This window comes from Camponotus floridanus, unplaced genomic scaffold, assembly GCF_003227725.1.
Source record: "Camponotus floridanus strain SB8 unplaced genomic scaffold, Cflo_v7.5 scaffold35, whole genome shotgun sequence".
NCBI lineage: Eukaryota > Metazoa > Arthropoda > Insecta > Hymenoptera > Formicidae > Camponotus > Camponotus floridanus.
In genome coordinates, this window is record NW_020229492.1 from 673,986 (window position 1) to 700,395 (window position 26,410).

Consider the following 26,410-nt stretch of genomic DNA (forward strand, 5'->3'; position numbering starts at 1 on the left):
TAAAAATTAATGAATTATGATTATAGATATTTTTTATCTATTTATCATCACCAATTATTTAAATATAGACAATAAGACAGTATTTTTTAACAGGAGGAAAGGAAAGTTTGTGATATTGGGTGGAAATGTGCTCGCTTCGCAAGATCTTTCTTATCGTCACGGTTTTATAAGCTTAACACCATCATCTGCTGATTCCAGTAGGAGAGATGAAGGGATCCTGCTTGCTTTATATGGTTGAGCTTCGATGCCAAGCTTTTCGGTATTTAACAATGCCTGATGAGAACTGGTATTTAAACTCCGGATGGCATAATCAGCTGCCTCATCCCAGCTCTTCCAGCTCACTCCTTTGTGACCTGAAAAAGCCAGCATAGGCGTCTACGCGTAAGCAACTAATCTATGTATAACTTATGCAGATCAAGCTCGAAGAATGTACAAATTATTAAATAACTCCTGAAATATGATGTTATAATTTTTAATTTATTCTATCCAGCTTGAATAAATTTCTTTTTGTGTGCCCATATTTTGTTACATTGTAATATGGCTGCTTCTTGTATGAAATAACATTTCCACACAAGGTTTTATGTAAATTTTAAATTGCCAAAATCTCCTCAAATATCTGTGAATTGATAATATATATTTTATTATATAAATTGTTGAATATATCTTAAAATGTTCATTTTCTTAAAAAAAAAAATTTCGTGTTTTATCTCATGAATAAAATTAATTTAAAATATATACATAATAAATAAATATAAAATGATTTAAAACAATACAATAATAAAATGAGCAGATATCTGCAAGCGAGCAAATGATCAAAAGGATGGCGAGGAGGAGAGCACATTGTAATAAATATATAACATGTATAATGTATAATCCGTGAGTTTTCAGAAAACATGACAATCTCTTATTCACAATATAATTGTACATAACAGCTACTCATTTTTTGGATTTAATTAGAAAATTAATTGAAACTCAAAGAAAGAGAAATAAAAAAGAATGACGCGCGACTTTGATGATTTTTACTTCTTACTTTTCAGCTTATCTGAACCCTCATCGAAAGTGGGATCTTGAATATTCAGCATCAAGCTATTGCCACTGAGGAACACTCTGTTTTGGGAATTAGCAATCTGAAATAAATTTCTCCGTTTTAGCAATTTATACGCACAAATTTTATATAATATAAATTAAATCTCGACTTTATATATCAACTATTTTGCATGCCACAAAATCTGAGCAATTTTTTACTGTACATTAGCAACATTATATGAAGATACTTACTGTACGCGAAATGTTCTGTGCAGCTCGTATTTTACGTAACTTCAAATATCCAGGATTCTGGCTAACAGCTAAACCAAGGTACACTGTATTAAGGAAAACATATATTAAAGCTTTTGAAGAAATCTCTGCATAATATACGTATAATATACAGATTATTTACAAATTATCAATTTAATTCTTCTCAAATCAATAATATAATTGAAAGTTTTAATCATTTGCTATAAAAATCACGAAAAAAAAAAAACAAGACAATTGAAACTACATCTTTCAATTTATGACTAATCACCCTTCCTCCTTTCTTGAACTTATCAATTAATAAAGAACACAATTTGTTATATTATTATATATTATTATAAATTAGTTAAGAAAATTATTTTTGTAAAGGATATCATTTTGGCTGCTTCTGCCTCTCCCTCAGCTTGTACAATTTTTTGTTGTCGTTCCTGTTTAGCTCTTTCTACTACAAAAGCAGCACGTTGGGCCTCTTGCTGTGCTACCTGTTTGGCCTCAACTGCAGCAGTGTATTCTTTGCCAAAACTAAGCTCAGTTATCGAGACGTCATCCAGAACAATATTAAAATCTCGAGCTCGTTCTGTCAATTCCTTGCGAACCATATTAGACACTTGTTGTCTTTGCGTTATCAATTGCGAAGCGTTAAATTTAGCGACAACAGACTTTAACACTTCATTACAGATGCTTGGCAACACCTGGATCGATTTTTACTAATTAATTTTCATGTAACTTAGAGTCATTAATCTTCTATATTAACTAATTTTTATCATAAATTAAAGATTAAGTTTCAGATACAATTTACCTTTGTAAATTAAAATAAATATAACTTATTTTGTATCATTAAAACTCTACGTTTATAATCAAATTTAGACCTTCTCATCGTAATCGAGACCCAGTTGTCGATACATAGCTGGCAATGTGCTAGCATCAGGACGAGAGAGAACACGTAGAGAAATGTTGACCATCTGCAGATCCTTGGATCCTGTAGGTGACGAGATTTTCCTAGGTCTGCTCCTAATGTCATAAATTATCGGATAGTGGAACCATGGAATACGAAAGTGCAGGCCCTCGGTCATGATATCCTTTTGAATGCCACCCAGTCGAGAAAATATGATCGCTCTATGACCAGCCTCAACTGCAAAGTCGATTAAATTTGCATTTAAGGACATTATTCGTCCAAGACGATAATAACTCTGGAGAGAAGTAACGTGTGATTCTCGCAAAAAAATTGAAGTTAACCTGTATACATAGACTTGGAGACGCTGTAGGCTGCAACACCGGCTGCAGCGAGGAATTTGACGCTTATGGGTACCCCATTCGTGCCTTTGCCGAAGCGCGAGGCCATCTCGCTAAATTTGTTTTGCGCCATTTCGGGAAATTATAACGTAAAATCAAGCGACACCGTCGACGAGCCGGCAAAAGGATCGCAAAGAGATCAAGGACACGCGACACGAGAAAGTACGGCGTTGTCAGAGAGAAGACTGAGAGATGTCATTGCCCGCTTTTAGGTGATCCCTGGAAGCGATACTCCCTCTATGGACATTAAAAACGTGAACATGAACTACAAAGCCAATGTTCACGAATGTTCTCAGAGGGTAACATATATGTCCCTCTGATAATACCAATAATATAAATAAAAATATAAATAATTTAATTAATAATAATTTATTATAAAAAAATATTAGTATGTTCTCTCTTTCCACCCTATTATTTATTTATTTATTTATTTATTTATTTTTTATATCTTCTTTTTCTTTTTAATATCATTTATTTATTTATTTATTTATTTAGCTCGCTATAAGTCAATCGTTTAAAATGCAAAACTAAATATTATATAATTTGACTTCGGAAAAGCGCGGTAAAATAATCTAATAAATTCAAATAATTAGCTCCGTGATAAATTGTTTAATAAAAAATCAATTTTAATCAATAAATTAAAATACTTTCATAATTTAATATTCCACGTTAATGTATATTTTATAATATATAAAATATTTTGGCAATGAATTATCGATAACACGGCCTTCGATTTTGACAATATAAATTATAAACAGTAGTGTTCTATACGTTACCGCTTTGTCATCATTCGCACGGTGACTCTGGAGTAATAAAGTAGTGGTGAGAAACGTTTCGTATACTGTAATTTTTTTGCTAAACACAATTACGATTAGTATTGAAACATAATTTGCTATAAATATTAACAAAAATTAATTAATTCGAAATTAATAAACAACACGAAACTGTCGCAACGATGAATCTTTATCAAATTGTAATTATTCATTACTGCGATTAAAAATTGAAACAGGGAATACATAAAAGAGGATAAAAAAATTAATTATGTTATAATATCTATCACTAATGCTTATAATATTTTTTAACAATACTAGAATTAATTATATTTCGACCAATGCTTTAAATTTTCTCAATCCTTATTAATTAAACAATATACAATTTAATCGAGAATCGATTAAATGATAGGAATCTAAGATATTAAATCACTTCGATAATTGCGATCTTTACGGACAATAATTATCATTTTAATACTTAGAGTCACAAATATATTACATCCGTGTCACTTTATCGTTCTTGACAATCTAAATATAATTTAGATTGTGAGAGAACACGAAGTAAAATCGAATTAAAGATGCAAATAATTAGCATAACGAAAAATTCCGTGATAAATTGTTTAATAAATAACGAATTTTAAATATTTCAATAAATTAAAATATTTGTATAATTTAATATTCCACGTTAATGTATATTTTATATATATAAAATATATAAAATATATAAAATATATTTCAGCAGCGAATTATCGATAACATGGCATTCGACTGTGGCAATATAAAATATAAACAGTAGCGCTCTATATACATTGTCGCTATGTCATTCGCACGATGACTCTGGAGTAATAAAATAGTGGTGAGAAACTTCGTATACTATAATTTTTTATTAAACAGAATTACGATTAGTATCAAAACATTTTGCTATAAATATTAACAAAAATTAATTAATTAAAAATTAATTAGCGACATGAAACTGTATCGCAATGATAAATCTTTATCGAATCGTAATCATTCATTACCGCGATTAAAAATTGAAACAGGGAATAAATAAAAGGGGATAAGAGAATTATATATAATCTTTCAATTTTTCGATATAATCATCGATGCTTATTATAATATTTCTTTAACAATATTAGAATTAAATATATTTCGAGCAATGCTTTAAATTTTCTCATCCTTATTAATTACACAATATACAATTTAATCGAGAATCGAAAAATTATGAAATTATAGGAATCCAAGATTTTAAATAATCACTTCGATGATTGCGATCTTCACGGACAATAATTATTATTTTAATACTTAGCGTCACAAATATATTTTATCCGTGTCACTTTATCGTTCTTGACAATCTAAATATAATTTGGATTGTGAGAGAACACGAAGTAAAACAATCGAATTATAGATGCAAATAATTAGCATAACGAAAAACTCTGTAATAAATTATTTAATAAATAACGAATTTTAATCAATAAATTAAAATACTTCTATAATTTAATATTCCATGTTAATGTATATTTTATAATATACATATATAATATATTTCGACAACGAATTATCGATAACACGGCGTTAGATTTTGGCAATATAAAATATAAACAGTAGCGTGCTATACATTACCGCTTTGTTATCATTCGCACGGTGACTCTTGAATAATAAGGTAGTGAGAAACGCTTCGAATATTGTAATTTTCTTACTAAACACGATTACGATTAGTATTGAACCATAATTTTCTTTAAATATTAATAAAAATTAATTAACAATATGAAATTGTATCGCAATCATAAATCTTTATCGAATCGTAATGCTTTATTACCGCGATTAAAAATTGAAACAGGGGATATATAAAAGGAGATAAAAGAATTAATTATATAATGATATTTCGATCATTGCTGTTAATTATAATATTTCTTTAACAATATTAAAATTAAATATATTTTGAACAATGCATTAAATTTTCTCAATCCTTGTTAATTAAACAATATACAATTTAATCGAGAATCGATTAAATTAAGAATCTAAAATAATCGCTTCGATCGTTGCGATTTTTACGGACAATAATTATTATTTTAATATTTAGAGTCACAAATATATTTTATCCGTGTTATCTTATTTTTCTACTTCACTATGTAAATATAATTTGGAGTGTAAGAAAACACGAAGTAAAACAATCGAATTATAGATGCAAATAATTAACATAACGAAAGGCTCCGTGATAAATTGTTTAATAAATCAATTTTAATCAATAAATTGTTTTATAGTATATAAAATATTTCGACAACGAATTATTAATAACATTATGTTCGACTTTGATCACGTAAACAATAATGTGTTATTGTTTGTATATGTTACGGTTTTGCTATCATTTGTTCGGTGACATTTGAGCAGTAAAGTAACGATGGGAAATGCTTCGTATGTTAATTAATTGTTTAATAAATAATCGTTTATTTAATCTATAAATTGAAAAACTACCACAATTTAATATTTTCATGTATAACAGTATACATATGTTATAGTATGTAAAATATTTCGGCAACGATTTATCGATAACACGATGTTCGACTTTGGCAATATAAACAATAGCTATTGTTAATATGTTACGGCTTTATTATCATTCGCATGGTGAGCGATAAAATGGTGCGAAACGCTTCGCATATTGTCGAATTTTTTTTCTAAATACGATTACGATTAGTATCGAAACATAATTTGAGCTAATTACTAATAATAAAAATAAATTAACTTATGATAAACGTCATGAAAATGTATCGCAACGATAAATCTTTATCGAATCGCAATTAATTACTGCGAATAAAAATTGAAAAAGGGAACATTTAAGGGGGATAAAGAAATTAATTTTATTATGATCTTTAACTTATTATAATAATTTCTCTAACGATACTTATTAGAATTAAATAAATTTCGACCACTGCTTTAAATTTTCTGAATCGGCAATCACTCATAGAATATTTCAACGACGAATTATAACAATAACATAGTATAAGTCTGCCTTGACGATATAAACAGTATCGCGGTAAGGTTTATGACTTACGATCATTCGCACAGTAACATTGAACAATAAAGTAGTGACGTTTCATATATTATCAAATTCTCTCTCTACAACTACTTCTAGTCAACCTTGGCGATGTAAACAGTACCGCGGTAATATTTCTGATTTACGATCATTCGGTCAATGGCTTTCGAGCAGTGACATAGTGATGTGAAACGTTCCATATATTATTAAATTCTTTCTCTAATCATAATTGCAAATGCAACGAGGAACTTTTCGTGAATGAGTGTAAGTGCAACGAGGAATTCAAATGAGTGCAACGAGGATTGGAGTGCCACGAGGAAAAAGTGAAACAATAGAAAAAAGAAGGTCTTAGAAACAGATGGATGGATCGATAAGATATGATGTAAGTCATTAATATTTTAATTATTTATCACATTCATTATTTATTATATTGTTACGTTCCCGCATCCCATCCCCCTGAATGTATTCGTCACCTATTGAATTCTTTCGGCGGGAAGTCAGTCGAAGAAGATCATTTCCGCGCGCGTTGTCAAGATGTTGTTAAACAACGACTGCCAGAGAGTCCGAGCCCAGCTGTCAAGTTGTGCGGACGCGAGTTTTATTTACTATATTACAAAATAAATTTTAAATTATGTATTATATTATATATAAAATTATATATAATATAACCCTCCCATAGGGTACACCTTGTCGTGGTGGGAGGGCTTAGTACTTGGATGGTGCCTTGAGGTTTATCATAAATTTTTCTATTTATGATAAATCTTAAGGTGCTTGAATGGGAAGCTAAGTATCCTTTCGCGTCGTTAGTATCATCAACGTGCCGCGGACGGTAAGCGCTTCGTCAACGCGTCGCGTTAGGTATATACATATTAGGGAGTGCCGTTAAAGGTATATACATATTAAGTATATACATCGCGTGATCAAATATAAAATTTTTAATCGCATCGAAATAGTGCGGGAGTGCCGTTCAGTATCGCGCGTAAAATAACGAAAATAGCGATATAAAAATATCGCTCGCGAGTGCGGGAGTGTAGTTAAAAGTATCGCGCGTCAACAACATGAGAGGAGGAGGAGGCCTGGGAGAGGCATCCTGCACCGGCGGAACAACCTGATGGTGAATATTATTATTTATATATTAATTGTTATAAATCGTTAACTTGTTATAAACGAATAATAATTTGATTTTATTATTTAAATGAAAGAGAAAGATTTTTATGAAAGATTTTTAATTTAAAGAGAAAGATTTTTATGAAAGTCATAAAATTTTCTATTTAAAAAACAGTTTCAAAAATTTATAAAATTTTTCCATACGTGTTTATCTGCTTATTATTTTACACATCGGATATAAAATTCCGCGCGATAAAAATGTTTTTAAACATTAATTGCATTTTGTGAGCATTATTATAAATGAATTTTATATTTGTATGTTACAGACAACTAGCTTCGATAACAACTCCGCTGTTGCGCATCAGTGCCGGTGAGTGAAAAAAATTTTATTTTACTTTAAGGTAACGGATTCGTACAGAGAGAAAAATGTATATTGTATTCAGTAAATATTATTTATTTTAAGTATATTATAAGTTTGCATTTCCGCAAATACATCATAAGTTTACCACAAGCATTAAATTTAATTGAATATATTCTGAATTTTAATAAGTGCAGTATTTTAGTCAAGAATATTAAATTAAAACAAAAATTTGATTTGCTTACTTACAAGAGTTGACGTAAAATAAGTTTGATTTTTCTTTGATACAGCTTTACAATATTCTTGGAGAGAAAATTAATTCTTCTTTGAGTACATGATAATGAGATTTTCTAACACTTGTGATAAGTATATTTTAAGACTATTATCAAGAATATATTCTTTGTTGAAGAAAACTATTACTTAAAAGAAGAAAAATAAACTGAGTAATCACCTTTCTTGGCAGTAGAATGATATATTTCTCTGTGTAGAGATTGCAGATGTAGATGTAGATTGTAGATAAATTCGTTGCCTTAAAATGGATGAGCTAGGATGGATTAAATTAAATAAATTAAATTAAATAATTAAATTAAATTAACTAAATTAAATAATTTTAATAAGTTCTTTCGAACTTATGCTTTACATCTATTGTGAAAATATATTGAAAATATATTGAAATATTAATTAAAAAAAGAAGAGATCAAGAAAAGATTTTTTTGTAAAGATTTTATCTAATTTATTAAATAAAGGACACCCATTAACAATTATTAATTTTATCAATTTTTGATGCTAATTTATTCTATAATATGCTATACTATGCTATAATATGCTATACTTATTTTCTAATTGCTCATAGCTCATCCATCGTAGAATTTGTTTGTAGATATTGTTTTTAAACTTTACTTTAACTTAATATAAAGCCAAATGATTAATTAATTAAATAATTTGTAATATGATAAATATACACACATTAATTATATATTTTATTATAGAATATAATTTATAGAAATTTGTAGTAATTTAGCTCTATTTGAGTTAAAATAAAGTTATATTTAATATTTAACAAGCGATCGTGAAATCGAATGATCGTTACTAAATGAGCGTAAATATTTTACGCTCTTTTGTCGGTAATTATCTGGCAAAAGAAGGAGTAATTATCTCCTTTTTCGATCTCTAGAGATCAAGAAAGAAAGTGGCCAGGATCAACGAAAGGTAGGTTCAACTAGCCTGAAGAGTACGGTTAGGGCATGTGATTAGGGCACCTGGTTAGGGCACGCGATTAGGGCACGCGATTAGGGCACGTGACTAAAATATATATACATGATTAGGTGAGGTGATGATTAGAGACAGATTCCTCAAATCTCGAATAATTTTAGTTAATCAGGAAGTAGGCTATTAAATAAAATCATTAGAATTCTTCTATCGATATTAGGGTTGATAGGACTCTTAAGATCATTAGAATTCTGTAATAGTAGGATTGTTAAGGCTATTTAGCTTAGGACTGTTTAGGCTATTAAGTAAAATTCATTCTTTCTTTTGATATTCCAATAATCTTAATTAAAATTATTTTAATTAAGTTCAATTTATTTTTAAAAACATTGTAAAAATAAATATAACATGTTTTAAAAATAAAAATGTTTTAAAAGTAAAATTTAAATTATCAAAATTATTTTCAAAAATATTAAAGAAATTGCTATAATTATTAACGTTTAAAAAATAACATAACATAACATAACATGTTATATTTTATTTTAAAACTTAAAAATATAACTTAAAATATGTGTATTAAATCAAATATAATATTAAATCTAAATGTTAAAGCTATCAATATCAAATTATTATATCAATGTTATTAAATATTTGAATAAATTGAATATTATTATTTGATATTGATAGCATCATAAATTTGTAAATTGTAAATTGTAAATTATAAATAGTTATAATTGTATTTTAATTATAATCTAACATTGATATTTTAATTGTAAAATACAATACAATTATGACTATAATTATATTATATGAAATTGTATTTACGATTGTAAATTCTTATGTAAATTACATAAAAAATTATCGGAAGTATACATATAACGATTACATAATAGTAATTAACATAATAGTAATTCATTAAATTAAAGTATTTCCCTGGCGAAAATAATCGGAGCGTAAGTCGAATGTAAACTTTTCTTACATTCGACTTACGCTCCGATATTTATTTTCGCCAGGATTGTTTCTAAAGTATATATTTTTGGAATATTCATAAAACAGTAACTGTTTGTATTTTTATGTCAATGAGTCATTAATAAATTCTGAAAATTTTTATATAAAATGTAAAAATTCGATGCTAAATTAATGATTAAATATAAACATTATAAAATTTGACGGTCTTCATTACAAAATCGCGAGTCAATTATTATGAATTTAATGACATGTTTTCCGTTAGCTTTATTTATTTATAAATTCCATATCGCGCGGAACTGGATATTCTTAAAATAAATTATTAAATTATGATTGCGAAAATACCGTGTTTTTTTGGCGTCTTTCTCTTCGCGTCCTTATACAAGATTATCATTTTAACAAAAGAATTTTATCGCTGTCTCTCTCGTCAGATAATATTCCTAAATATTGCTAATTAAATATAAATAAATGTCGAATAAGAGAGTGAAGATTCGATGTGATACATCAATGATTAAATATTAACTTTATAAAATTTAATGATCCTTTTCGCGTTCTCAGACGAGATTGTCGTTTTAATAAAAGAGTTATCATTGTTCCTTCCATTAAATAAACATTAATATTGGAAGTTGCGTGGCTCGTACCGCCGAGGAGTCGAAACAACATTTTCATTATGGAGAATCATTTCTCACCGGTTCTTGTGAGATCCATTCGCGACGTCTAGTTCGGTATTCTGTTGAAAATTGGGAATTTTTCTTGTAAGACTGAAGGAACTAATCCCAGGTTTTCCTGGCAATTTCCGAAAGCAATAATTTTGATAGTAATTCAACAACGAACGCGATACGTTTCTTTAAAATCAAATTAATTTAAATAATATATATTTAGATGAGAGAAATGTATCTTTTCTTTTCTTCATTAAAAATGTTCCATCATTATTAAGATTGGTATTATTATTGTCTAATGCCAGAAAGATTTAATAATAAATTAAATATAGATATAGCGTTGTGTATAAATTTTTATTTTTCAAATAATTTAATATTGTCATTAATTTGTATTAATTTTTTGATAAAAATGATTACGAACAGATGACACAACAGAGACATTTAAAATATTTTACAACATCTATATTTTTCGAATTTTAATTATAAAAACTTTAGAAGAATCAGTGAATACTTTGATAAATTCTATGTATTAATAATTAAATTTTTAAATAATTAAAAAAATGATTAATAAATATCAAAGATCAGTTTACTGCTAATTAAGATTTATAGAAATACGGTTAAAAATGTTTTTATTTCACAGCAGGCATTTTGTGTTTTGTAAATATATAAATATATAATATAAATATGCAATGAATATAGAAAAATATTTATTTCACTTTTGAACATTACATTGCAATGGAAGATTACAGTATCTTTCGTGATTGAATAATTTATTTACTATCAATTTATACATATACATAAGTGTCTTGTTATACTCTGGTGTTACCAGCATTTCGTGCACATAGCACGGAACGAAACCAGAAATTGTGCACATTATGTATTATCCTCTGAGAACATTCATGGATTTTGGCTTTGTAATTCATGTTCACGTTTTCAATGTCCATAGAGGGAGTATCGCTTTCAGGGATCACCTAAAAACAGGCCATGATATTTCTCAGTCTTTTCTCTGGCATTGTATTGCGCATGTGTCATAAAAATCACTAGATCGCATAGGGAACTTTCCAGTTAAGAAAGGACAGATAGACGCGATTGGCTGTCGAATAGGACGTTTTCAAAGTTCCTAGAATTTTTCTACTTGACAGCCAATCGTGTGACGTCGTGTTTATCCCTGAACTTTCCCCATAGAAATCTGGTGGACAGCATTTTTGGGAGTATCCCATCTCATCTATTTACTCTATTTTTTATGGTCAACAGGGTTTGTTGTGATCGGTTATTATGGTCGATTACAAGGATGGATTTATTGTATAATGTCAACAGGAGGAGCTCCTCCAAGCTTTTTTCTAATCAAGAATGGTACGATTCTTAAAAATATATCTTTGATATATTTTTCTCATAAAACCACATATTTAATATGATTCTAAGATATAAAGAATGAGTGTGTGTTTGTATATACAAATTAATTTAGATTAATTTATATATATTATGTAATTAATTTTGTCAATTGTTTCTATATTTTATTGAATGCGACATCTTTGGAAATATGTCTGGGCTAATCGTTTTATATTTTGCATTTTTTGCAGAATTTAAAAAATATCAACATTTTATTACAGTTTGACATTGATATTATTTTTGCAGTTTATACAATGGACAGTCTTTATGTTCCTTATCCAGTCGAAATATAGTGGCATTTACTACAATGACAGAGTTAGATGATAGTAGTGGCAAAACACGGGGTTGCCATGTTTATGTAGCAGACTTGAATATGCCATGGCATGCTCATAAGTAAACATTTAATTCTCGAATGTCTTCTCTGTCTGATAAAGAACCAACATTTTCATTAAATATTTTTATTTAATAGATTATCCCAAATCGAGCTTAAACTACAAATCTTATGTTTTTAGAATCTTGTCGAATAAGCATAATATTACTGCATTGGAATGGGATTTACCTGGTGACAAATTGGTAATGGCAGATACAGCTGGAAATGTACAGTTATGGATGTTTAAGGATCATATCTTAAATGACTGGGTGTTAATAGGCTCTACATATTTCCCTGGTGAACATATATTAGGTGCTGCATGGTTCCATAATGGTAAAAAGGTATTTAGATGATTAATAATTAATTATTAATAACTTGATGTATTGCCAATGGACAACTTAATATATTGGATAAGAAAATTTAACAAATTTTGATATGACTATAACTATAACAAAAATTGAAATTAATTGTTATTTTATACAGTATTGTTAAAAATATATTTAAGCCATTCAATCTATATAATCTTAAGTGAAAGATATACTTTTATTCTCTATATACTTCATTAATTCTTCAGACAGGACTAGTAACAGAGAAGAAGGACAACATCCATTATAGTGAGAAATTTAATCATCTGTTGTTTGCACCTTCAGTGAGGCAATTTGGTGGCAGAGCCGCTGAAGGTGTGCTGGTAGTATCGACAACGGGAATGGTCGGCGCGATCATGATTACAAAGGATCTTCAAAATTCGATTTGTTATTCAACAGAGAGTCTTGGCAATACAAGACATAGGATAACTGCGGTCGACTTGTGCTATGGAAAAAGTATGTTTCATCATATGTACAGAATTATCTACAAATACAGACAATTTATTTTTATTTGCAAAAATTTTCTTTGTAAATTTCAGACGGCCACTTTCTCGTCGCAGTTAGCAGTGGTAGCATCTGTTTGCCAATAAGATGCTATAGAGTATTGGTCCGCAAAAATGATGATAAATGTACTATCACCTCCCAGGCTCTACCGAGTTTCTTTTTGCAGGATGGAGCACCCAAAGATAATTCGTGTAAGATTATTCTATTTAAAATTGTTTAAGTGTTTAGAGTTATGTAAATAGTTTATCATTTTATGATTATTCTATTTAAAATTGTTTAAGTGTTTAGAGTTATGTAAATAGTTTATCATTTTATACTAGACTATATTTTTTTTATAGGTACAATCGTGACACATTTAAAATTTGTGGTCAGAGAAGACGCAGATTCCTTAGTTATCGCGGCAAATGGCGAGAACGGTGGATTTGTAGAAGTGTGGGAGTTACGAGAGAAGTCACAACCGGTTCACAAATTGTTCCAGCCAAAAAGTCTGGAACCTTTTAAGACAGTTGCAAGTATTCAATTACTTATCACGAGCTTTCATATTATTTTTATTCTATATTTTTTTATTTTATCTTTTTATTTTTTTATCTTTTATTTTTTTTTACTATTTTATGTTGCATTGCTTTTTAATTGCTTTGCACCTGATTCTATACACATATAGAATGAAAATACGAAATAAAAGAGCAAAAGAAAAAAAATTACTGAATAAATATTATGTGCTTCAATCACCACTTCTATTATGAATATATTTTTAATATCGTTTTTATAGGTTTGGCAATATCAATCGCAGTACCGCTGCCAATCGCCGGTTACGGCGATAGCGACTACGAAATTATCTATAGTGACAACATTACCTCCTCCGAGTTATGTGATAATAGCATTGGCAGATTCATCTGTGCATTGTCTAAATCGTCTGGATTGTCTTAAGGAAGTAGCGTTTTCGTCCCTGAATACAGGCTGGCGTCAAGATGAACCTAGTAATAAGTATTTCAAGAGTTCAGTGTCTATTGCTCATATGGATCTGTCATGGTTGGGATGCGTGCTTCTTGCATGTGATACTCATGGCAATTTGTATCTTTACAAATTGTTGCCAGATGGTACTGCAGGTAATATCAAATTTTCTTTATTCTTGTTAATTCATGTGATATCTTTTCAACAGGATTGCAAAATATGCTTTAGTTCTGCATTGAAAATAATTTACATTATTTACATTATTTACAGGTACATCAATGTCAATGAGCTATGCCTGTACATTGTTGGAGTATTGTCTGGTAACAGGATTAGATTGGTTAGATATACTTTTATGCTTGAGATCATCTATGATTGAGGCGCTATGTGAGAGGTTGGATGTCTCTTTCAATAGACAATCACAATCCACTCAGCAATTTCACTACATTCAATTTCTATGTATCAAGACATCCTTGTACAGGTAAAAATTGAAAACTTTCATAAACAATTAGGAAGATTTATAAAATTAGGAAAAAATCTTTTAAAATTATTGAAACTTTTTCTAAATAATTTTTTAAATTGAGTTTGAAAGTAAAAATGTCTCAAGCATACAATTTGAATTATTTTTAACAATCACTCAAAGTATAAGTACAAAAAATGTTATTTCAAATTATAAGATATTATTGTTTGCAATTAATATTTTCAGAATGCTTGGAACAATATCAGGACAGAATAAGGCAGCAGACTTGTCATCATTACTAATGATACATTCGGTAGCTACTGCATTCAAGTCTCTGTTGAGGCCATCAGATTTGATATCCTATGACAAAGGTCCGGCAGAGAATTTAACTGCAGTGATAACAGATGTCATCACTGATAATACTGATAATATTGATAAGGTAATATCCCACTCCGAATATTTGAAAAATTTTTTCTTATATTTTATATTTGCTTAGTCCTGATAAATCCAAAAATATAGATATTTGATAATATATAAATCATTAATAAATGATAATTTACTAATGATAGATATAATTATAAAATAAAAATAAAATTTAAAAGAAATAATAAAATAAAATTTTTAATTCAATTATTTTTCAATATTTTTTAGGTATTATCAATTTATTTACCTGATCCTAAAGAATTTACAGTGGAGCCGAGCACGTTACAATCGTTGCAACAACTTATTCAATGGGTTGCTGATTTAGCTTTAAATTTGCTGGCCAGATTGCCTGAACAAAGGATGCAAGTAAAGACTGGTGGCGTAAGTATTTTCTATCAATCTATTTATATTATTTCTATATATTATATTAGTTTTGAATGTCTATTTTTTATAGTGATGTTACAATCTTTAAGAATAAATAATATTGTAAAAAAATCTCATGTGAATTTAAATGTATTTTTGTAGATCATATATTTTTTTAAATTTACAGTATGAACTTCTTAAAGATCATAAAGCCTTGAATACTGTTCGGGAACTACTGGTCATCATACGCATTTGGGGATTGCTTCGCCCATCGTGTCTTCCAGTATTTCTTCGTAGTACAGATAATTTAGATGTTTTGGCCTTACTATTTTGCTTGTTATCAAAATTAGTTCAACCTAATGGAGATCCACAACAACAGCAACAAGTGGATGATGGTTTAATTGGTATGTTTGCTAATTTTCTGAAATTTTACATATTTTTGAGCAGCAAGATATTTATTTACTGTAATACAAAATGTTTTATTCCACTGCATAAAGAAAACTAAGATTGATATTTTGACACAACTTAAAGTAATTGCTCATAGTAATTGTTTATAGTACTAATAATCAAGTTAAAAATAAAACTCAAAATATAAAAATTCTTTTTTAATAATTAGATAGATTTTATCTTAAGTTAATAAGTTGATAATTTTTAAAATTCTTTTTGTTAAAAAATTAAGTCAATTTAGCTTACGCTCTTGCAATACAGAAACACATTTCATGCAAATTGAATTCTTTGCTACTCAGTTACTATAAGTTGTGGTCAGGAAGTTTGATAAAACAACCACATCCTGAATCATAAGAATAATTCAAAATGGACAAACTTAGTATATCAGTATATCAATTAAACTGTTCACATCAGTATAACAGTTACAATATAATTATTGCACAGTAATATTACAATAACTGAAAAGTATAATTACAAATAATGCAATTAATACTTATTAAAACTTATTCAATACAATTAGTATGCACTTCTCTTTTAAAAAAAAAGAGCAGCAATAGAATGTGATATAGCCTTATCTAAGAAGAATACTTATACAGGAGAAAGAAATTTATTAGCAAACACGGTTGCAAGGTACAATGACTACTAAACTTGCAATGAAGCATAAAGACTCTCTTGCCTTGAAGGAAAACAAAGTGTTTTGTGAAGAAAAGAACAAAATTTATGAACAATCCAAGTGGAAGAAATGCAAGCATCTATCGTTTCCTTTGTTAATCTTGAGTGTATTTCTGATATATTGGTTCATCCTGTGTCCTCTAGTTTGGGCCATATGCTATGCACCTAAACATTGGCCTTCATATTGGCCTCTTCTCTTCTGGACAGTCGCATTTATAATCTGGATCATGATCATGTGTGGATTAATAATTTTTCGAAAGAGTTTACTGTTTAAACAAAATCCTAAAATCAATATAATTCCGAGATATGGTACGGATAATGTAGAGAAATCTTTAAATATCTATCAGATATCATCCAAGGATATAAAATCTGTTGAGACAGAGAAATTGAATAATTCGCACGATGTAGAATCTAAAAAGAATAATCGAGAAAATTTTCTCAAAAAAGATCTGCCGCCTTTGGTGATACACAAACAAATATCTGGTGAAGATATCGAAAATATCGGAGTTGTCGTTGAAAAGGATGAGGAAGCCCACTTAGACATTGCTAGTAACTATGTTGAGAAAAGTCCCTTACAAGATTATCTCAAGCTGGTGACAGTATTATCTCCGGATGAGGTAAAATCTCCAGAAACGCCGATGTCGCCAAGAGAGCTGTTTTTTATCGATTTGATTCGCGAAGCGGAGAAAGCTGAGAACGCGAAATCGCTGGAGACAAAACCGCATTTCTTCTCAAGTGAAACAACTGAGGATATGAAGAATGTCGAAAATGTAAAGGAAGAAAAAAATATAAGAGATGTAAAAAATGAAAAGGATACATCAAAGCGTGAATCAAGTTATTTTATAGCAGATGTGGAGAGTCCAGTTACTGAGAAAACAGAGGTTTTCCTTCAGATTGATTCGTGTGCAGATGAACAATTGGAAAAACCAATGTTAATATTACATTCCAATGAGACAAATTCGTCAAAAACTTTTATTTCACAAGATAATTAGACTATTAAATTTAATTAATTACTAAAAACAATTAACTATGATAATTAATTAACAAAAATGAGAAAAATAATTTAAATTGAGACTTGAAATTGATTTGAGATTGAAGTAAAGATATTGTTAATATATAAACAAATAAATAAATATATAAATAGAGGATAAATATACTACGAATAAAGAACACTATATATAAATAAAATTATACAAATAAAATATTATAATAAGTGCTTCTTTTAACTTATTCCTATCTATTTTCTATCTCTCTTTCCTTCTTACAAAAGTTATACTTAATATTATACATATCAGTGCACATTGTACATACACACAATTATTTATATATATAAATAAGGTGCATACTCTTTGATTTAAATTTGAAATTGACATTTTGATTATCTGAATGCTGAAAATGTTGACAAAATAAATTTTTTTTCAGATGAATGCTGTTTGCTACCGAATCAAATCATGATTCCACAATTACATCAAGGAAACAGTATAACTGCTATAGTATCACCAATTTTATTTTCTCAAAATCTTCCATTACAGGTAAGAGAATTGTAAATCTTTTAATTATTTTCAAAACAAATATACTGATAGTATTATTTTGAAAAATATTGAAACTTCCTCTTCTATTATTGTATTTATACAATGCATATATTACATTTGCTATCATTCTGTTACAATTCACGAGTGCAGTTAGAATATGGAGTGGAACCTGAGCAATTAGTTTTTACACCTGAAATGAATCCCGTTGAAGGTTGCATGCACAGTGGACAGATTGTAGATACGATACGGCACTTATATTTAGGAAAACAACCGCTTTTAGTGAAGCAATGCACGAGGTATTATTCATTGATTAATAATCATGAAAATTAAATGATCCTGTATCATAGCATGATTAATAACTTTATATATATTTTTGTCAGATGCGGCGGTAAAGCACAAGTACAAAATATGACAAGGACAGCTGCAATTAGAGCTTGGGACCAAAGATGGACACGAGCCTGCCGATGCGGTGGCATTTGGCGAATTCACAAAGCCTGCTGATGAAGACCGTTTAAAAATCTCTATTATAGAATTAATAATATATATGCAAAATTAATTCAAATAATTCCTAAATTGAAAATTATCAGTTTATCAGAGATGATTTATTTGTTATTATTGAATTATATGGGAATTATATTCTGTGTGCTCTTGCAGGAATTATCTTTTCTTATAATATCATCAATGAAAAAATTATAATATTTGCTTTTTTCAATGTGAATCAAAATAGAAAATGCAAAAACAAGGTAAAATTAATTAAATCAAAATTGCATGAATTATTTAATATCAAATTATTATTTATTATTAAATATCAAAGAAAAAAATTAAAGAGAAAAAGAGAGAGAAAATAAAGCAGAAATCAATGTTTAAAAGTTAAATTGATTTCACATTATATATATATATATATATATATATATATATATATATATATATAAACATATATATATATAATACGTGAATTGTAAATATTTAAAATTAATAAATATTAGATATAAAATTATTCACATGATTTAAATGAGATTATTTTATTCCAAATCTTGATACATCTGATGACTGTAAAGAAATAATAGGGGAATGTGTTAATACGCAAATAAGAATTTCTGATATCCTGATATTATTAAAGTTGTAGGCAGATGTTTCAATGACTTTCTCCTTTCTTGCCAGATACTCTTTTGAATTCTCCCATATTTGTGGTCGAAATTGGTGAGCCAATTATGACTAAGTGATCGATTCTTGTTGTTTCCGAACCATTCTGATTATCTACCACAAATATTTGAAGATTCTGCACATTTTGGAACTTGACATAGCGTAGTGGAACGGGATTTCCTTCTTCGACATCCTTGGCTGACATCCTGTGTCAAAAAGTTATGTATTGATCTTTTATCTTTTCTTTAAAAACATTATGAATAAGATTCTACTTTAATGCTATATCCACAGTCACTGAATTAAAAATACAGGAATATGATCTCGAAATTCTCGAGTATCCGATTATTTCGAATAATATATAAAGTTATTTGTATAAAATTCAAAATAATGTTACCCAAGTAATATCCATGAATTTAGATAATATAAAGTTCAGATATGAAAATAAATCGATTTATATGAATTTATAGTAAAAAATGGATATTCAGATAATATTAATTATCCCATTTAAAAAAATCATTAGTCTTAATTTAAAGCTTACGTTAGATCTTGGACACTCGTATTGGAATTCGCCATCTCGAAATCGATTGTTCTGGGCTGATTGATAAACAATTTGATATTTTTCGGTCCGTTCTCTGCAGTCGTTTTAATCTTGAGAGAATGAACTTTAACGGGTTGCGAAAATGCAATAGATATTATTAGTTGCTCATCCTCGTCGCTCTGAAGGTATCCACTGTCCGAATTCAAACACTGAGGAAAAGTATGATAATCTGACTCGTTTAGGCACTCGCATTGCTGTTTCATTATAAAACTGGACAAGTCCATCTGAAAGACAATCAAAATCTATCTTCAATAAATTGTATGTATTATATTAATAAAAAAATAAATAAAATGAATTTTAAATAAAAAAAAGGAACAAAATAGGATCAATTTCAATGGACTTAGCAAGCAGGATTTCACATTTTTTTTGGTAAAGTTTATTTTGATAAGTTTAAATTCCAATATGTGTCAAAGTATCTACATATATTTATTTTTAACAATAAAATAAAATTAAGAAAGAGAAGAAACAGCAAACTACTTTAAGAAAAATTTGTAAACCATTCAAGCATTTAATTTTATAGAACTTTACAAATAAACAATAATTTTATTAACACAGTATTTCATACATGGCATACTGTTAAAAAACGGTATTTCTTTAATTTAACGAATAACTAAAATATTTTTATATTTTTAGTTTTTTTAGAGAGATCTAATTTTACATAAAATCTTTTTTGCCTGTTAATTTTCTGAAGTTATTAAGTCATTTATATCTTTAATATTTAATTCTTCTTCTCTCTCTCTTTTCTCTTATATAAAATTGTTAAATAACATAGTATTACTAGTTAACATTTACACACAATCAATATTTTATTATTTATTTCAATAAAAAATTAAAACATTTAAATAGAATCAATTAGATGAAGGTTATTAAATAATAACAAGTAAGCAAGTATCAAAGTTGTATTATTTCCAGTATAAAATCACATACATTATTTACATTAACATAATATTTGATATATTTATATTATAATATAACAGCAAATATTCAATTGTATATGTAAGATTATTTAGAAGGTAATTCAAGAACTTTAATTAATTCTAGGAATTATTCAAATTATTTATTCTAGAAATTATTTAAATTTTTGGTGGAGAAGATGCCATTAATGTAAACATAGAAATGTTAACACTTTGATATTTGCAACTTGTATGATTAAAAAATTCAGTCACACTGTTTTATATATTATAGCAATGGTCCCACATAAAAAAATCTAAATTGAACTTTTTCAACATCTTATACAAAATTGTTTCAATAAATCTTTTTGTTGTTGCTATAACAAATTCATAATAAAATAATATGTGTAAAAAGATTTTTTAATTTTTGCCAAATATACATATATATGTATGTATGTATGTATATGTATATATCTATATTTGAAGTGTTTTGCCCTTTGCAATAATAATTTCTATTTAACTAGACTATTTGAATAGAAATTATTTTTGCGGCAATGATAAGGTACCGATAAAATATATAGATAATATAGATTTTTTAAAAGTAAATCCAAAAATACTAAGGAACTCTGGCAAAAGCTTTAAAAATACACAAATAGATAAAATTTTCTTTGCATAATTTATTGAGACAATTATGATGATATTCTTTGTACAAGTTTAGATTTTTGGAATTTAAGTAATTTAAGTAATTGAATGCATTTTTGCTCTATTTTTAATTTACAGTGCAATCTTGGATTTTGTTGATATTTTATTGTAGTCTAGTAATAGTTCACTTACAGCATACTGCAAGTTCTATAATTTAATAGTTTTTCCAAAAATTTAACAAATTTGTAGAAGATATTTTGCAATACTTGTATTTGACAGATCTCATCTTTTAATAGCTAAATAGCTAAGTAGCTAAGTAGCTAACTTTTCATTGATACTTATTCCAATAGTACAGAATCACAGCGAGGAAGATCATTCCAAAGATGTGGTAATAGACATTATCGGTGTTTCGTACATGACCAGATAGAGAATCCCCGACGGTGTCGTCCGTGTCATCGGAGTCACCGCTACCGTAGAACTGCTGGATCTTCGATTCTAGTCCTACTGGATCTGCGCCCTGGCACTGACCAAGCTTTGCGCGTTTGCGATAAAAGATGAAAGTGGGCATCGCACGTACATCTTGTACCGAAGCTGTGTCTGCACATTTATCTACGTCCACTTTCAGAAATACAGCTTTGGGGTATTTCAGCGACAGTTGCTCAAATACTGGAGCGATTCTTTGACAAGGTCCACACCTGTGAAGTCGCAGACCAAGCAAGATATCACATTAATCATCGTAATATTGAATTAACTTCTTACAAAAAATATAAAATATATACAACACAATAATTAGTATGCAAAGAATACTTAAAGAAATTTGATTAATTTATTAAGAAGCAAAGTGAAGTTAATTATCTCGAGTAAAATAAAATGAATAAAATATATAGATTCTTTCTTTTTTCTATCGAAGAAGTAAATATACATTTTATTTCATTTTTAATGGAAAAAATGCAAAGAGATCTGACTGAAATGAATAGATCTGTCTTAATCGTGGGAGGGGATTATTTAATAACATTCTTACTTTTTTCTTGACAGTTCGCATTCTACTTTTAATAGATCTTTCATCGAGGCCAGAAAATAACAATTCTCGAATCGATCAAAATGATCGTTAAAATCTGTATTCCCAAATAAATGTGGAATTTAGTAAAATTGAAACGAGACGAATAAGAAAGAACGTGTGACCTCAAGAGATGCTTACCAACTCGCAGTGAAATCCACGACGACGAGCTTTTGCCCGGCACTGGCCAATTCGCCGTGAAAATGACGGTCGTCGTTAATTATCCGTACCGCTCCCATGTTTTGATTAATTGCTTAATTAAATTAAATCCGCGACACTACTAATCACATGCACTTCCACGGCAACTAACCGCAATACGATTAAGAAATGACTGGCAGTTTCCTAGTTATTGCTGCGACAGGAGCGCCAGGAATCCAATGAGCAGATTCGACCTCACAATCAGAGAGAGATGTCATGCGACAAAGACGAATATAGCATCACTAAATAATTACAAAAATACCAATAAACCTTCTGAGAAAATAAAATAAAATAAATTTAAATAGAGAAAAATAAAGTAAATATATATATTAAAATCATAATTATCGATCATAAGTAAATTTGAAATATTGGTATCGACATTGTCGACATTAGATAAAAACAAAATACATCAACTAGATAAATATTATACATATTTATTTTTGTAATATTATTATAACACAATTTTATTTTTTTCAAAATGTAAAAAATAATAATAAAATAATCCTCAATCTTTATCTAACAAAGAACATCATTATTTCTTTAAATTTAAATATAACATCGATTTTAGAAGTTATAGGAATCGTATAACTGTAAAACATATTCTTTATAATATTACATATAATATTTTTATTTATATAATATTATTTTATTTATAATATTATACAATATTAAATATTATATTAATATAATTAAAATGTATATTTTTATGAAACAATATATTTAGCAATATTGACAATATATTTAAAAATATATGATCAATATATGCACAAACGTCGTATTGTAAATGTTCCATATTTTATATTAATTAATATATACATATTATATACATTGTGAATATTAATTCATACATAATCCGATTTTTGGCAAGACTTTTTTATATTTGTTAAGTATGATTTTATTTTAATAATTTCTTGTGTTAAATAATCTACGTTTATTTATGTATTACATTTATATCGTTACTTATATGTTTACTGATGACTATATCTTTTGTAATAAATTGTATGAATCTACTAAAAAAATATAAATTTAGAATCTTGACAAATAATTAATATATTTGTTTTCTACTAAAAAATATTTGTCACCAAGTTTAATACAGCAGAATTAATGATCGGTTAGTCGCGAGGAATAATTCGTTTACTAAATAATAATTCGTTTAATTAATTGTAATAAATATTTTATCATTTATATTTATTTTTAGATATATTTATTTTTCCGTTGTAACATAGAATTTATGTACTACAGAAAAATAATTTTATTCTTTATATTCAATGATATTTAATGATAATAATGAAAAAAATAACATATCGTTTTATAATAAGAATGATGTAAAAAAAGAAAAACCAATTCAATTACCGATAGTGGCTTGTGGTAACTTTTATATTAGTTTGCGGTTTTCCTCGTATTTATATAATATTCTACGTTTTGTGCAGATAAATTTCATTTTTATACTTAGTTAAATTAACGAAATTATAATAAATGCGTTATTATATGCATTTATTTCTATGTATATATATGTATGGATGATTGTGTATGTTTGTGGAAAGGGAGAAAAGTGTGGGTGAGTGAATGTGTTACATATATATATATATATATATATATATATATATATATATATATATATATTAATGCGGTATGAGATAAAAAATATTTTGATTTAAATTCATAATATTAATAAGAATTTAAGATTACAATCATCATATAATAATTATATAGATATTAAAGTCAATATTATTATTATATTAAATATTTAACATAAGTATCATATTTTAAAATCAATATTTTAATTTTTCGAAAAATCCTATGCTATTTTATTATAAAAGTTATGAATAAATTTCGGGCAAATATAATATCACGAATTTTATAATTATTATATTTTTATTGTAGTAAGTATATAATTGCAACAATTCTATTCCAATAATTACTAATTGTTACGCTGCAAGTATTGATTAATGTGTTATAAGTGTTCTTATTATTAAAAACATTTCTTTTAATTGATTACAAATTTTGATTACAGTTTTGGTCAGAGATATACTATATTGTCGAAATAACTTATACAATTGGTTGTTTCGCCACAATCAAGATAATGAGTCAGCTATCCATTATCGGGACTTATACAATAGAATTGATTGGACTGAATAAGGGAATGTTCATTCATTACAAAACGTAAGTGAAATATATTAACAATAAGTAAATTATAAATGGAAAAGCGATTTTAAATCGATACACTATTTCTTGAGACATAAAAATAAGAATAATGTAACCATATAAATATGAGTATTATTATAAACATATAATGTTTAAGAAATAAATGATTGAAATATAAAAGAGTATTCCAACTTAGCATACACAGATTTAAAAAAATTTATATAATTATGAAACGTAAATCTAGAAACGTTCTCTTTTTTAATATATTTTGTTTATAGTAAAATTTAGCGTTAATAACGTTAATAAATATTTCGTTAAAAAAGATGCTGAAAATTTTCTTCCGCAAACATTCGTTATATATGTTATCAACATTTCGCAATTACAAAAGATATTTAAAAAATCCAAAGATATTTAAAAATTCTTAGAATATCTCGAATTTTGTGACACAAAGCAATAATATAAGATCTTTCCGAATATCAATAAGAATGTTTATTTTTAAATCAATAGATATAAATAGATAAGCGGAAGAATATTATTTCTAGTAATTAAATATTATTTCTAATATTTATTTTGCACATAAATGGTTAAGGTTTGGAAAAACAGCGTTTCTAAATCTATGTGACTTTCTCTTATTTTCATCCATATAATAAGCAGAATATGTTTTCAAACTTGTCTCGTTTTTTTATACTATTATTTCGTTGCCAGCTTGGTAGGAAGAAGATAGCTTGTACTATCCGAAGCTAGTCAAAGCGCCGAGCTCACATTCTCATTATTCTTTCCATGCCGTGTTGCATGTTGCTTGCGAGATCTGGCAGCTTTGGTTACACAAGTTTTTCTTTAAAACAATTGTGTTCTCTTGTCTGCCTCTTTCAAGGTGCCTTCAAGGTGCCAGGCTGCGATGAATGTTGTTTTATTTCTATATGGTTAGATTAAAATAAAAAGAATCATACGTTTTTTAAATTATATTTTGTTTATTTTATTACAATAAATGTTCAAAATGGCGACCTATAACCTCAATACAAACATTGCGCATCTACGGTGCATTTGCTGACGTACCCTTTGAAAAATTCCAGAATTATTGCGAATTGTATCGCATACGTTCGTAATTCTGTCAATGAGCTTATTTCGGGTATCAACAGAGATTGCATACGACATTGTAACGAAGACAAGAAATACGCAAGCGTAAATGTTCATTCAGCCTGGCGCCTTAAGGAGGCATCGCCGGACATGGATTGCTTAACAAAAATTGTTTTATTTATCAAGATTTATCACCCTTTTAAGTTTGTCTGGAAACACTCTGTATATACAGGATCCGGCCGAATAACATATGTAAGCGAGTACAAGGTAATTCCTTATAAAAAAATAAGAAAAAAATAGAATACAATTTTTACATTTGAGGCTTTGTTTTCGAGAAATTTGAGTTTAAATATCCATTCTGCTTAAATTACATTTTCATTAATTGTTTATTTTAAATTGTTATAAATTACAGTTATACAATTTTATACAGTATTCAATTATACAAGTTATACAATTTTATATAGTATCCAGTTATACAAATTGTATAATTTTATACAGTAGCCA

At 27.8% G+C, this 26,410-nt stretch overlaps 3 protein-coding genes across 4 annotated transcripts; 1 reads left to right on the plus strand and 2 right to left on the minus strand.

Annotated features, from left to right (window-relative positions):
- Nucleotides 1-64: 64 nt before the first annotated feature.
- Nucleotides 65-2,756, minus strand: LOC105255655 (prohibitin-2). Of its 2 annotated transcripts, none has more exons than XM_011265068.3 (6): nucleotides 2,530-2,756; nucleotides 2,163-2,425; nucleotides 1,668-1,985; nucleotides 1,279-1,356; nucleotides 1,031-1,127; nucleotides 65-353 (listed from the first exon to the last, which is right to left on the minus strand). In XM_011265068.3, exons 1-6 carry the CDS (start codon nucleotides 2,657-2,659, stop codon nucleotides 157-159), a joined length of 1,083 nt encoding a protein of 360 aa, XP_011263370.1. In that variant the 5' UTR covers nucleotides 2,660-2,756; the 3' UTR covers nucleotides 65-156. The 2 variants fall into 2 exon arrangements, with proteins under 2 accessions (XP_011263370.1, XP_011263372.1); XM_011265070.3 differs by lacking the exon at nucleotides 65-353 and adding an exon at nucleotides 458-616 and having other exon boundaries at nucleotides 2,530-2,754.
- Nucleotides 2,757-11,937: 9,181 nt separating this feature from the next.
- On the plus strand, nucleotides 11,938-18,896 carry LOC105255654 (mediator of RNA polymerase II transcription subunit 16). Its single transcript, XM_011265067.3, has 14 exons — nucleotides 11,938-12,036; nucleotides 12,319-12,465; nucleotides 12,585-12,783; nucleotides 13,017-13,263; nucleotides 13,347-13,502; nucleotides 13,650-13,819; nucleotides 14,081-14,417; nucleotides 14,533-14,740; nucleotides 14,966-15,158; nucleotides 15,371-15,523; nucleotides 15,693-15,909; nucleotides 18,047-18,156; nucleotides 18,307-18,452; nucleotides 18,537-18,896. The coding sequence occupies exons 1-14, from the start codon at nucleotides 11,975-11,977 to the stop codon at nucleotides 18,655-18,657; spliced, it is 2,466 nt and encodes an 821-aa protein (XP_011263369.1). The 5' UTR covers nucleotides 11,938-11,974; the 3' UTR covers nucleotides 18,658-18,896.
- A 266-nt stretch (nucleotides 18,897-19,162) lies between these two features.
- On the minus strand, nucleotides 19,163-22,862 carry LOC105255653 (thioredoxin-like protein 1). The gene is made up of 4 exons (XM_011265066.3): nucleotides 22,628-22,862; nucleotides 21,845-22,124; nucleotides 19,838-20,121; nucleotides 19,163-19,505 (listed from the first exon to the last, which is right to left on the minus strand). Exons 1-4 carry the CDS (start codon nucleotides 22,723-22,725, stop codon nucleotides 19,292-19,294), a joined length of 876 nt encoding a protein of 291 aa, XP_011263368.1. The 5' UTR covers nucleotides 22,726-22,862; the 3' UTR covers nucleotides 19,163-19,291.
- Between the last annotated feature and the right edge of the window lie 3,548 nt (nucleotides 22,863-26,410).